Consider the following 15400-nt stretch of genomic DNA (forward strand, 5'->3'; position numbering starts at 1 on the left):
GCTTTTAGCTACAGCTTTGGAAAATATCCCTACCCAGAGAGAGTATGAATTTATATGGGTAAATGAAAGAATGATAATTTCATTCATTTGAATATCAGATTATTTTGGGGGTATAGGTCTGGCTTGTAAAAATGTGATACTTTTATGGTAATGTTAAATATTTTATAAAGGTAGGATTTGAAAATTAAAATGAACTTTAGAAATCATTTGCTTATGTCCTCTCAGTTTATAGATGAAGAAACAGAAACCCAGGCAGGGAAGATAATCTGTTTAGAGCCACACAGCTAGTCATAGACTGGTCAGATTCCTATTTTGTTTCTGATCTCGGGTAGCTTAGTCACTTTACCTTTTTTTCCAAATAGTCATCAGCAAATGATAATGCTTTAGCAGATGGAGTTGGAGTATCTAATAAATGTGGCAGAGTATCAGACACTGTTCTCAAACAATCAACAGGATATTAAATGCATAGCATGTACCTGAAAGCATGTTATATACTGAGGGTAGAAAAAGAAATACATAAAAAAAATTTTGTGGGGAAGGACTCCCATTCAGTAAATGGTGCTGGGACAACTGGCTAGTCATACGCAGAAGTATGAAACTATATTCCTACCTTTCACATATACAGAAATTAACTCAAGATGGATTAAAGACTTAAATGTAAAAAATAAAACTACAAAAATCCTAGCAGAAAACCCAGGAAATATTCTGTACACAGGCCTGTACTGTATTATGAATAAGATCCTAAAAGCAATTGCAACAAACCAGAAATTGACAAGTGGAACCTAATTTAAAAGCTTTTGCACAAAGAAGCTATCAACACAGTAACCTGCAGAATGAGAGAAAATATTTTCTAAACTATGCATCCAACAAAGATCTAATATCCATAATCTGTAAGAAACTTAAGCAATTTAATAAGCAAAAAACAACTCCATTAGAAAATGGGCAGATGACATGAACAGGCACTTCTCAAAAGAAGGCACACATGCAGCAAACAAATATGTGAAAAAATGCTCAACATCACCAATTATTAAAGAAGTGCAAATGAAAACCGCAATAAGATACTATCTTACACCACTCAGAATGACTATTATTAAAAAGACAGGGAAAAAAAAAAGATGTTGGCAAGGCTATAGAGAAAACGGAAGGCTTATACACAGTTGATGGGAATGTAAATTAGTTCAGCCCCCGTGAAGATTTCGCAAAGAACTTAAAATAGAACGTTTTACGTTCTGTTCTACGTCAGAACTACCATTTGACCCAGCAGTTCCTGTACTGATTATATACCCAAAGGAAAATAAGTCTTTCTACCATAAAGACATTTGTACTCCTATGTTCATTACAGTGCTATTCCCAATAACAAAGACATGAAATCAACCTAGATGCCCATTAACCATGGACTAAATGAAGAAAATGTAGTATATATACATTGTGGAATGCTATGCAGCCACAGAAAATGAAATGATGTCCTTTGCAATAACATGGATGTAGCTAGAGGCTATTATCCTAAGCAAATTAATGCATGAACAGAAAACCAAATATTGCATGTTCTTATAAGTGGGAGCTAAACATTGAGTACTCATGGTCATAAAGATGGGAACAGAGACGCTGAGGATTATTAGAGGGTGAAGGGTGGGAGTAGGGTAAGAGTTGAAAACTATGAGGTACTGTGCTCACTACCTGGGTAATGAGATTATTTATACACCAAACGTCAGTGGCACACAATTTACCCATTTAACATACATGCACATGTACCTCCCAAGCCTAAAATAAAAATTGAAAAAAATAGATACCACTATGTAGCAAAAATTGGTACCTGGATTTTGAATGATTTATATGTATTTAAATAAATCAGCTGTGATTATATTAAAAAATGTTTTGGAGAGACAGACATATAGTAATTAAATACCATAATAAATGCTATTACAGAAGTGTGTATAAAGTGCTATGGGAGCTCAAGAGAAGGATGTCTTCACAAAAGAAATGTCACTTGGCCTTCATGCACAGCACATGGATAGAAGTGCATTCCAGGTAGAGGAAGTAGCATGTGCAAAGGCACAGAGGCTCTTAAAAGAGCCGCAATAGTAGTAATAAGATGCCCTAGGCAGAGGGACTTAGATGGAGGTATAAATAACACATTAATACTTTCTGTATTGTAAAGTTTTCATTGGAATGTTTGGGCAGATTCTAAGGGCTGCAGGTACAGTATGATTCAGGACTCAAATATTATAACAAGGATTGATTTTTCTGTTTCTGTTGCTTTGCTTTTTCATCCTCGTTCTCAGGCTCCACGTAGATACAAGATGGCTAGTTACCAGTAGCTAAAAGTTCTGGATTAGAGTCTCTTTAGTACTATCTGATCTTACTGGAGTAATATCTCAGAAATAATCACCATGGCCAAGGGAAAGGAATTCTCTGACAAGGGCTTCCCATGTGGGGAAGGAAGCAAGTGAGGTACTTTTGCCCCAAGGAGGGACTTAGGATATTAGATAGCAAAAGCTACAAATACTCGCTAAGCAGAACTATTTCAGATTTTACACAGAGGTAAAATCTTGGCAGCTTTGAAGGTTTTGATTTATGGTTTTTCTTCATACTGTCTTAATATTTAAATAACTATAATTCTAAATTAAAATATTAAAATTATTTTGCCCCTAGTTTCTGACTTAAGGGGAAAAATTTTAAATGAGGATGGCATAATGTAAGATTATATTCACCAGTTTCCAACTGCTATTTGGAGAAGAGTGAGTTTCCCATGTTGCTTTCATGTACTCAGATGAATATCATTTAAAACACGGTTAAAGTGTTCAGTATATATGAAGAGTAAGTAGCACATGAGAGTTTGAATGAATGGTACAATAGAAAAGTTTTATTTTCTGGCATAAAGGATAAGTGAAAAGTGATTGACTCAAACTTGTTTTTGTAGAAAATCAAAAATGTTTATACTCTTAGATTGGTTAAGTTTAAAATGTTCACCCTTAATCTGATTTGGCAGTGAAGTAATTACCCTCATATAGTGAGTGATGTTTCCATGTTACCATGTAAATTTACTGAATTTGTTGAGATAGGGCTCCAGATTGGAGGTATAGATATTAATATCTTGGTTAAATAAAGCAACAAATAACATACCAAAATAATTTGATAGGAGTAAAATATTTACTGCTGTTATATATTTTTGGATACATGTACAGGTTGAATATCCCTAATCTGAAAATGCAAATTCCGAAGTGCTCCAATGAACTCAAAAAGTTTCGGATTTTGGAGAATTTCAGAATTCCGATTTTCAGATTAGCAATATTCGACCTGTACTTATATAATGTATTCAAAGGAAAATAAAATCAAATTGCCTTATATGGCTTGTCATTTTCTTTATTATAATAAATTGCTACAGTAACAGTGAAACTTTGTTTACTTGGAACTCTTAGTGAATGAGTTATTCTGGATAATAGAATTCCATGTAGCCTGATTTCCAAATACTTGATCGACTTTGCCCTGCAGTATAAATTTTTCTCTAAAATACTGTTCATAATTTCTTCACCTTCTTAAATAAAGTAAGTGAAAATGATTCTAATTTTTCTTTACAATTCAGGTCATTATTTGCATCATTTATTGTGCTGTGCAGCAGTGGAAGTTTGTAGGGTTTTTTATCCTTTGTGAAAAAGCCATAAAGTCTTTGAGATCTCATGTGTTCATTATGTCCTTTTTAACCTACTTCTCTCTAATTCCTGTCACCTATTTGCTTCTAAGCTTGTAACAGCCTCTTTTTAATGATAAAGACTTTGAACGCATATTACCATTGTTTTACATGCTGTATATGACACAGGAGTACATAAGACTCTAAATATTGACTCATAGTGGGCCTGCCTTATAGAAGCTTAATGAACGTTTATTGGTTGAATGGATTTTGCAATTTGGTCATGCATTGCTTAGCAGTGGGGCTGTGTTCTGAGAAATGTATCAGGTGATTCCAACCTTGTGCAAACATTACAGCATTTACTTACACATACCTAGATGGTACAGCCTACTTACTACACACCTAGGCTATAAACTTGTACAATGTAGAAGCTTAATAAACATTTATTGATTGAATGGATTTTGTCATATGGTCATGCATTGCTTAACAATGGGACTGTTTTCTGAGAAATGAATCAGGTAATTTCAGCCTTGTGCAAACATCGTAGAGTATACTTACACACACCTAGATGGTACAGCCTGCTACACACCTGTGCTACAAACTTGTACAGCATGTTGTGTTACTATAAGCAGTTGTAACACAATAGTAAGTATTTGTGTATCTAAACATAGAAAAGGCACAGTAAAAATACAGTATTAGGCCAAGCACAGTGGCTCACACCTGTAATCCCAGCATTTTGGGAGGCCAAGGCAGGCAAATCACAAGATCAGGAGTTCAAGACCAGCCTGGCTAACATGGTGAAACCCCATCTCTACTAAAGGTACAAAAAATTAGCTGGGCATAGTGGCGGGTGCCTGTAACCCCACCTACTTGGGAGACCGAGGCAGTAGAGTCACTTGAACCCGGAAGGCAGAGGTTGCAATGAGTCATGATCACACCACTGCACTCCAGCCCTGGCAACCAGAGTGAGAGTCCGTCTCAAAAAAAAAGAAGAAAATACAGTATTATGATCTCATGAGACCACCATCATATATGCAGTCTGCCATTGACTGAAATCTTATTTGGCATATATCTGTATTCACAAAGTTGTCAAACATATTCTGATAATCTTGTAAGGAGGAGAAGTATTTGAGAAGAGAGAAATTCACATTGGCACTTCCCAAAGACAGTTATCATCTTAAAATTTAAGAACTCTAAGGTACTTCAGAAAACATATATGTCAGGCTGTAAGTCTTCTGCAATCAACCTTTATCTGGCAAAGATCTTTGCCATTTGCTGTCACCTCCAAAAGAGAAACACAGCTCTCAGTGAACTCCCTTCCTTCTGCTAATAATGTTATCTTTACACGTCCTCTGGCTATTATATCTTTGCTGAACTAAAAGCTTCAAGGAAATGAAAAGTACTTCCTCACAATTGAATGTTGACCAGACCCATGCTACAAAAATATTATAAAACTTTGTTATCGCCGGGCGCGGTGGCTCAAGCCTGTAATCCCAGCACTTTGGGAGGCCGAGGCGGGTGGAACACGAGGTCAAGAGATCGAGACCATCCTGGTCAACATGGTGAAACCCCGTCTCTACTAAAAACACAAAAAAGTAGCTGGGCATGGTGGCGGGTGCCTGTAATCCCAGCTACTCAGGAGGCTGAGGCAGGAGAATTGCCTGAACCCAGGAGGCGGAGGTTGCGGTGAGCCGAGATCGCGCCATTGCACTCCAGCCTGGGCAACAAGAGCGAAACTCTGTCTCAAAAAAAAAAAAAAAAAAAAAAAAAAACTTTGTTATCTAGTAACTTTTTAATCTAAAGCTAAGAATATGCTTTAAATATTTTTTTTAATGTAAATCTTCATTTATCTCGTTCTTTCTTGGAATTCTTCAAATATCAGGTAAACAGACTGGTTAGGCATTTTGCTTTTTGTTTTCTTTTTTTGAAACGATGTCTTGCTCTGTTGCCCAGGCTGGAGTGCAATGGCACAGTCTCGGCTCACTGCAGACTCTGCCTCCCCGGTTCAAGCAATTCCCCTGTCTTAGCCCCCCAAGTAGCTGGGACTACAGTCTTGTACCGCCACGCCTGGCTAAATTTTATATTTTTAATAGAGATGAGGTTTCACCACATTGTCTAAGGTGGTCTCAAACTTCTGACCTCAGGTGATCCACCTGCTTTGGCCTCCCAAAGTGCTGGGATTACAGTTGTGAGCCACTGTGCCCAGCTTTATTAGGCATTTTGGAATGGGACTGTCATAGTTCCACAGTTCCTTCCCTCCCCTCATTTTTTTTTTTTCTCTAAACATCTCATTTAAAAATACCTATAGAGTCATGTACTAAATAGCTATCTCTTGAGGTCTGGGCAAAGTTGTAAATTAAGCAGACTTTTCTCCTGCTTCCTTATGTAAAGCTCTTAAACTCTGGTCACTGGCAGTCGCTTTAACAATTTTTCCTGTATCCCATTCCATTGGACAATGAATGGATCTATCACTTTCTTGATTGTCTTAGGTTGTTTATAATTTTCCTTTTACAGCTACAGATGTTACCATGAGCATCCTTATGTGTATCTTTGCCTGCTTATTGAACAGTTTCTGTGGGGTAGTTTCCTAGAGTTTGTTTTGCTAAGTCAAAGGTTATGCACTTGTAGCATTTTGATATATGTTGTCAAATAACACTCCAAACAATGAGAACACATTTATAAGCCAGCTACTAGTATATGAGTGTTCATTTTTTTCTACGTCTTCCACATAATTGTTTGTTGATCCAGAGAACATGAGCTATAAGTAATAAATCTCAATGTAATTTTATATTATCTTTGATTTATGACTTTTACAAATAGCTTTCAAAAAGAGTTACGTTTAATATTTTCCTTTTATCACTTCCAAGCCTATTCAGATATAAAAAGTGCTATCAAAACAAGACAATTCATTTTTTATTATTACAGGCATGAAACATTATTTAAGAAGTTACTTTATCAGTCATTGCCAGATACTTCTCTTCTTTACTATTATATCACCTGTCAAGTCAGCATACGTGCTGAATGCTTGTTCTTCCAAGTTGGAGTTCACAGGACAACTGTTGAACTTATCATTGCCTTTGCTAACATTTACATGTGATCACTTTGAAATACTCCTTGAGTTTTTCTGAGCAGTAACACTGATTACAATGGTGACTGAACAATAATGCATATTAAAGGAGATGTTATCAATCCAAACAAGCGTTAAAGAAATCTGAGCTTTATTTATTTCTTGCTTTCTTGATTGCAGGTGGATTCACCAATGAACTTGAAGCATCCTCATGACCTAGTCATATTAATGAGACAAGAAACAACAGTTAACTACCTCAAAGAATTAGAGGTGAGGCAGCTGGGCACATGAGATGCAGCCGAGGCTTGTTACATTTCACAAAAGTCATTGTGTTCAAAGTAAAGCTAAAACATTATTTTTTTAAGTCTGATCTTCTGACTTGTGCAGGAATATACTTACCGGCAGTGTTTTTTTTAAAAGTCATTTTACCAAAGTGATATTTGAATAGTAGTAAGAAAAACAGACTACTCTACCCTGAATATGCCTGATTCATAACTCATTTATCCTTGAATAGAGTTTCTAAGTTTAAGTTTTTTCATCAAATATGAAAATGATATAATCTCTCTGAAGATATTCCTAGAATAATTTGGGTAAAATATGAAAAGAAAGAAAAATTTTAATAGCCTAAATATATAATCAGTATTTATTCCCAGGTAATAAAAACTAAGGTCTTCCTATTGTGTCTTCTTATGTTTGAAGTGAAAAACATTAATCACCTCGTACCTTGAAGTTCGAACCTTATTAGTACTAAGAAAACTTGATGTCTTTTTTCAATAAATAAACATCAGTTTTCCTTTGCTCTAACATAGTTCCATAAATTGATTTTGCTTTATAGCAAACAGTATTTGTTATTTGAAAAACTAGGGTTTTTTTTTCCTCATGAAATCTCTGCTTAATGCTTACATTGCTTACAATGTATGCATATTCTGACTCATAAGTGGGTGTTGAACAATGAGAACACATGGACACAGGGAGGAGAACATCACATACCAGGACCTTTTGGGGGTTGGGGGTTAGGGGAGGGATAGCAGGGGTGGGGGACAAGGGAGAGATAGCATTAAGAGAAATACCTAATGTAGATGATGGGGTGATGGATACAGCAAACCACCAGGGCACGTGTATAACCTGTGTAACAAACCTGCATGTTCTGCACATGTACCCCGAACTTAAAGTATAAATTTTACAAAAAGTTGCAGTGTAAATTGAATCTAAGTTTTAAAGAAACTCTGAGTTGTAGAAACATTAAATTGCAAAATGAGAGAAAACTGTTGGGAATAATAAAGTAATAACAGTAGAATTACAGTGTTTGAGAACTAAAGGAATCATAAGATCATCCTCATTTTAGAGGCAAGGAGACAGTTAGACCTAAAGACAGTGAATTGCCCGAGTTCACAAAGCAAGATATGGCAGAACCAGAAACAAAAGCTGTACCTCTTGACTTAAAATCTGGCATGCCTGGTAAACCAAGTTGGCATATATTTTCTTGTTATGTAAAAGTTCCGAATTTCATTTTCATAAATTTAGACTAGTATGTTTATCAACATACATATGTCCACAAATAGTTATAAATATGTACTTTTAAAAAAATCTGTGAATTAAGAGAGAGAAACCTTTAGCATGTTAACCAGCTTTGCATAGGTAGTAGTATATTTAGAATATTTCTAGAACTTGAATAGCTCAACATTATCAAAATAGTTTCTCACCTTGTTCCTACTGATGTTATCACTTATAAATTTGGAAATGTTGATTTTCATCAATACTGGGAATTAGACAGTAGGTGTTCTTATAGTGCTTCATGCTTGAAAGCATGATCTATTTTTATTTAAACCCACTGTTCAGAAAGATGCAGTGGTGCAGAAAACGGTTTTTGTTTTCAGGTGTATAGAAACATTATATATGTTTATTGCTTTCTTTTTTAGGAGGCAGTATTATATAAAGAGAAAGATATTTGAATTAGAGGATATATGGGAAGAAAGTGCCATTTTTTAAGTCAGTGAAAATGAAATGAAAAATACTGACTCCACCAATTTTTGGTTAAGGTAGTATAGGAATTTATACTTAGACTTAGTGTAAACTTCTATTTTTGTTTGTACTTATACTATGAAGCTCCTGCTTCATATGCATAGCAATGACAGGTAAGATATAAAAATAGAAACCAAAATAAAATGAAGGCAGGTTTGAAAGTAATATAAGCATCTCCATAAACCAGAAATGAGGAGAAGCACTAAACTGGGAATGTAGCCAGTGCTACCAACCCCTATTGGGCTCCAAGACCAGGAGCAGGCTATGGTGTCTGATATTCAGTACTGTGGCATTAAGGGAGCTGACAGTATTCCATGCAGGATGTAGAAACAGAACAAGGCTTACTGCTTAAAGACTGGGGTGGAGACATTCTGCTTATAGAAATAGTCTGGCAAACAAAACAAAACAAAACAAAACAAAAAAACATCAAAGACAGACTAATCCCGATGACCAAAAAAGGTGAATCATCCAATAGTTCAAAAATTGCATCTTCTCTTTTCTGAATATCATTTTAGGGTAGAATACTTGGGATAGGAACTCGAAACCAAAATTGTAAGGTCTGATTCTGAACTTGGTAACTGGATAGAACCTGGGAACAATCACAAAATTAGGAGACCTAGATGATGGTCATGAAATGACCGGAAAGAAAGAGACAAGACAGGGGGCATAAAGAAATACTCGAGAGGGTTTCTCACCTGAGTGCAAGGATGAAGTTGATATTAGCTAAGATAAAGAAGACTGAAGGAGGTACAGGATTAGGGAGGAGTTTGGCTTTGAAATGTTACATCTGAGATGCCTATCAGGCATTCAAGAATGGACATCACCTGGGCAGTTGGTTCTTCCCAGTGCAAACTCAAGGGGAAAGATTCAGGCTGAAGATAGAAATTGACATGTCAGTCATTGACAGATAGACTTAAAGCCATGAGTCTGCATAAAACAGTTTATCTACCAAGTAGTGGCAACTAGATGAACTTCTTAGATAACAAGACACTGAAGGATAAGGGAACATCAATTAAACTGAAATTTTATATTCTTTTAAACTATCATTTAAGAATGAGAACAAAGTAAAGGTATTTTCTGACATACAGACCCTCCCTTCAGTTGAAAAAAAATATTAAGCATGTATTTCTGCCAGAAGAAAAGTAAACCTAGTGGAAGTACATAGGATGTATAATGGCAAGTTAGAAACATGGATGAAAAAGTTGCTAAATTTATTTAATTATTTATTGTGCTCTCGAAGGTCAAACTAGATAAAATTAATAGGTAGTTGGGCTGGAGCATGTTTAGTGATTAAAGCATGTTAGACTCTTGTAATGTTCAGAAATAAAAATAACTGAATAAATTAAAATCCTATGGGAAAATGTATCAGCAAGTATTAAAAACTTGAAAATGTAGCTTGCTACCTTTTAAGTAGTCTTGCCAAAAAAATCAAAGCACGATATAATTTGTTATTCAGTGTAATTGATTTCCTTTGTCATTCTGTCTCTTACATTTTGTATATTTAAAAGATTATTCTGAGAAGAGATTTATAGGCTTCATCAGACTGCCAAAGAAGTCCATGACACAAAACAATTATTACCCTAGATCCCACTGTCAGTATTCAGGAAATAGAGAAAATAGAGGAACACTTTCAGTGAGCCTTGAGGAGCTAGTCAGCAAATTCCCCTAAAGTGGCAAACTCTACAGAACAAAAGCCAATTCCCTTTTTTTTTTTTTTCCTTTTTTGAGACAGCGTCTGCTCTGTCACCCAGGCTGGAGTGTGGTGGCGTGAACACAGCTCACTGCAGCTTCAACTTCCTGGGCTCAAATGATCTTCCTGCCTCGGCCTCCTGTGTAGCACTACAGACGTGTGCAGTGCCTAGCTAGTTTTATTTTTGGAGAGACAGGGGTCTCACTTTGTTGCCTAGGCTGGTTTCAAACTCCTGGGCTCAAGCAGTCCTCCCACCTTGGGTTCCCAAAGTCCTGGGATGATAGGTGTAAGCAACCATGTCTGGCCCCAATTTCTTTCTTTCTTTTTTTTTTTTTCTTGAGATGGAGTTTCGCTCTTGTTACCCAGGCTGGAGTGCAATGGCGCGATCTCGGCTCACCGCAACCTCCGCCTCCTGGTTCAGGCAATTCTCCTGCCTCAGCCTCCTGAGTAGCTGGGATTACAGGCACACACCTCTATGCCCAGCTGATTTTTTTGTACTTTTAGTAGAGATGGGGTTTCACCATGTTGACCAGGATGGTCTCGATCTCTTGACCTCATGATCCACCCGCCTCGGCCTCCCAAAGTGCTGGGATTACAGGCTTGAGCCACTGTGCCTGGCCGGATTCAAACTATTTTTAAAAGAGAAGAAACAATTGGGAATTTGAATATAGACTGGATATTTGATATTAAGGAATTACTGTTTTTTACATATGATAATGATGCAGTGGTTTTATTTTTTACAAAAGAGGCTTTTCCTTCCAAAACATACCGAAATGTTTACTGATGAAAACAAAAAAAGGCAAGTACTAAAATAATAGACATACAAGCTGGGTGTGGTGGCTCACACCTGTAATCCTAGTACTTTGGAAGGCTGAGGCAAGAGGATGAGACCAGGAGTTTAAGACCCAGTCTCTACAAAATCATTTTGAAACTAGCTGAGCATGGTGGCAAGCACCTGTAGTGCTAACTGCTGGCGAGGCTGAGGCAGGAGAATTGCATGAGCCCAGGAGTTTGAGGTTACAGTGAACTGTGATGGCACTACCACACTTCAGCATGGGTGACAGAGTGAGAGCCTGTCTGAAAAAAAAAAAAGAAAAACGTAATCTATGGTTATCAAACTTACAAATAAAGAGAAGATACAAGAGGAGAGGAGAGAACGTAGAAAAAGTATTTACTATGCAATGCCAAGGTGGGCAAATTACAAGGTCAGGAGTTTGAGACCAGCCTGGCCAACATAGTGAAACACCTGTCTCTACTAAAAATACAAAAATTAGTCGGACATGGTGGTGTGTGCCTGTGGTCCCAGCTACTTGAGAGGCTGAGGCTGAGGCTGGGAGAATCACTTGAACCCAAGAGATGGAGGTTGCAGTGAACCAAGATCACACCACTGCACTCCAGCTTGGACGACAGAGTGAGATTTCATCTCAAAAAAATAAAAAGTCATAATTATTAATACTACAAAAACTTTAGACCAATAAATTTGAAACCTTAGGTATAATATAAGGTTTTAGAAAATCATGAAATATAAAATATAAAAGTTGATTGAATAAATAGGCAAAGGATAGACTCTATAAATGATATTAGGAAATTGATTGTCCATGTAGGAAAAAAATTATTACCTTTCAATATAAAAAAAAAATTCCCATACAGTTTAAAAATTATCTAAATATGAAAAGTGAAACTTTTTACTAAAAAAATAGAGTAGATTGATAGACAGTCATGCATTGCTTAATGACAGGGATATGCTCTCATGCATTGCTTAATGACAGGGATATGCTCTGAGAAGTATGTTGTTAAGTGATTTCACCATTGTGGGAACATCACAGAATGTACCTACACAAACCTAAGTGATATAGCCTACTATACAGTCACCTATGCTATATTGTATAGCCTATTACTTCTGGGCTACAGACCTATGTAACATGTTACTGTACTGAATACTGTAGGCAGTTGTAACATAATGGTATTTGTATATCTAAGCATAGAAAAGGTACAGTAAAAATATGATGTTATAATCTTATGAAACCACCGCTAAGGTCCATTGTTAACCAAAACATCTTTATGCCATGCTTCACTGTAGTTGATTGATATAATTATGCTCTCAGGGTTGGGAAGGATATCTTAAATAAAACAAAGTGCAAACAAGAAAACAGTTGATAAAGTTGCCCACCTTAAAAGTTTTTCTTCAAATGACAAAATTAAAAGATAAGCTACAAACTAAAAGCCGATATTTGCCATGCATATAACTCATAGAGGATGAGTTTACAGAATTACTTTTTCCATGATAAATTTCTACAGATTAATTTCTTTTCTTTTCTTTTTTTTTTTTTTTTTTTTTTTTTTGAGACGGAGTTTTGCTCTTCTTACCCATGCTGGAGTGCAATGGCACGATCTCGGCTCACTGCAACCTCCGCCTCCTGGGTTCAGGCAATTCTCCTGCCTCAGCCTCCTGAGTAGCTGGGATTACAGGCACGCGCCACCACGCCCAGCTAGTCTTTTGTATTTTTAGTAGAGATGGGGTTTCACCATGTTGACCAGGATGGTCTCGATCTCTTGACCTCATGATCCACCCGCCTCAGCCTCCCAAAGTGCTGGGATTACAGGCTTGAGCCACCGCACCCGGCTAATTTCTTTTCTTTTCTCTCTCTTTTTTTTTTTTTTTTTTTGAGACAGGGTCTCACTCCTGTCCCAGCTGGAAGGCAGACAATATGATCATTGCTCACTGTATCACTCACTATAACCTCTTTGCCTGGGCTCAAGCAGTGCTCCTGCCTCAGCTCCTCCAGTAGCTAGGACTGCAGGTGAGCACCACCACCACTCTTGGCTTTTTTTGTTTCGTAGAGATGGGGGTCTCTCAGTATTGCCACGCTGGTCTCAAACTCCTGAACTCAAGTGACCCTCTAGCCTTGGCCACCCAAAATGCTAAGATTATAGGCACAAGCCACTATGCCAGTCCTACAAATCAATTCTTTAAAAAAGAAAACCTGTGGCCGGGCACAGTGGCTCAAACCTGTAATCCCAGCACTTTAGGAGGCCGAGGCGGGTGGATCACGAGATCAAGAGATTGAGACCATCCTGGCCAACATGATGAAACCCCGTCTCTACTAAAAATACAAAAAAATTAGCTGGGCATGGTGGCGCGTGCCTGTAATCCCAGCTACTCAGGAGGCTGAGGCAGTAGAATTGCCTGAACGCAGGAGGCGGAGGTTGCGGTGAGCCGAGATCGCGCCATTGCACTCCAGCCTGTGTAACAAGAGCAAAACTCCGCCTCAAAAAAAAAAGAAAAAGAAAAAAAGAAAACCTGCTAGGGAAAAAATGAGCCAACTTGACAGTCAATTCACAAACTATCTCATAAACATATGAAAATATGTTCAGTCTTATTAAATATAATTCTATTAGCTGATATAGTCCATATTTCATAGTGTATTAGTCAACTTTTGCATTGGCAACAAATAGTCCCAGAACCTCAGTGCTGTTCTCATGAAGGAAAGTGAAGGCTCAAGGAAGAGTAAGCCTGGTTGAAGGTTCTACTGAGAAGTGACGTATACCGTCTCTACTTACATTCCATGTGTCCATGCCTTGAAGTCAGTAGGGTGGGATAACCTACCTCCATGAATAGTATGGAGGGAGTAATTGGAAACAGATCATAGGCTATGTCCACATTGATAATAACCCCAAAATCTTGATGTCATGAAACAGTAAGGCCAGGCTAAATGATCATTTGGGGCTCTGCTGGGTATCTGTACCATGTCACTGTGATCCATAAGCCAGGACCCAGGCCGACAGAGCAGCCGCTATCTGTAGTGTTGGCATTCTCAGTAGCTGAGGGAAAAAGAAAGAACATGGTGAAGCATACACTATATAAAAGCTTTCCTATAAAAGGGTCACATGGGACTTATGTTATGTTGGCCAAAGCAAGTCATATTGCCCAAGCCTGAGTCCAGCAGAACAGTGATGTATCTTCTTGTAAGGAGGGGCAGATATTAGTGAATAGCAATACAGCCTATCACAATAACATAGTCTACTACTGCAATAAATATAACAAAATAATGTTTCATACCTATTAGATTGGCGTAAGGTAAAAAGTATGACAAAACCACACATTGGTCAGATTCTGGAGATACAGATGTTATGATCTACTCATTGAATTCTAATTGTTATAACCACTGTGAAAAGCAGATTGACATGTCTATATAGAACTGAAAATGTGCATCTCATATGACCCCATGCTTCTGCCCTTGCTAGAATTTTTCACATCTACAGGGAGACATTTATGAGAATATTGTAGCATTTTTAATAGCAAAAAAGTTTTTTTTTTAAAGAAGCAACATAAATGTTTACAGGAAAATGGATAAATACATATTTATACTTCTATTTAAATGAAAAACTTAAGAGCTATACTGACTAATGTAGATAAATCTCAAAAACATACATACTTTTTTTAAAAGTTGTAGACAAATTAAGTATGATACCATTTATATAAAATTTTAAAACTTGCAGAGCAATGCTATATGTTGCCTTTGGATACATATATAATGAAAGTAAATTTTTAAGAGAGTAAGGGTAATGTAGTATTTTATTAAAATATACATGGAAATGACGCATAAATTCAGATTAATAGCAAAAAGAGATTTAGAAGACAGTAAAGAAGACCTTGAACTCCTTTTTTTTCCTTAAAAAAAAAAAAATCTAGGCCGGGCGTAGTGGCTCAAGCCTGTAATCCCAGCACTTTGGGAGGCCGAGGCAGGTGGATCATGAGGTCAAGAGATTGAGACCATCCTGGTCAAAAACCCCGTCTCTACTAAAAATACAAAAATTAGCTGGGCATGGTGGCATGTGCTTGTAATCCCAGCTACTCAGGAGGCTGAGGCAGGAGAATTGCCTGAACCCAGGAGGCAGAGGTTGCAGTGAGCCGAGATCGCGCCATTGCACTCCAGCCTGGGTAACAAGAGCGAAACTCCTCCTCAAAAAAAAAAAAAAAAAAAAAAAAAAA

General features: G+C 37.2%; 1 protein-coding gene across 2 annotated transcripts in view; it reads left to right on the forward strand.

Annotated features, from left to right (window-relative positions):
• TTC17 (tetratricopeptide repeat domain 17) overlaps positions 1-15400 on the forward strand; it is a 141298-nt gene that overhangs the window by 19267 nt on the left and 106631 nt on the right. For both annotated transcript variants that reach the window (XM_003920009.4, XM_039470799.2), the window contains exon 2: positions 6876-6965. In XM_003920009.4, the coding sequence (XP_003920058.1) occupies positions 6876-6965 (90 nt within the window). The remainder of the gene's footprint in view (positions 1-6875; positions 6966-15400) is intronic.

This window comes from Saimiri boliviensis, chromosome 6 (assembly GCF_048565385.1).
Source record: "Saimiri boliviensis isolate mSaiBol1 chromosome 6, mSaiBol1.pri, whole genome shotgun sequence".
In the NCBI taxonomy this organism is placed as follows: Eukaryota; Metazoa; Chordata; class Mammalia; order Primates; family Cebidae; genus Saimiri; species Saimiri boliviensis.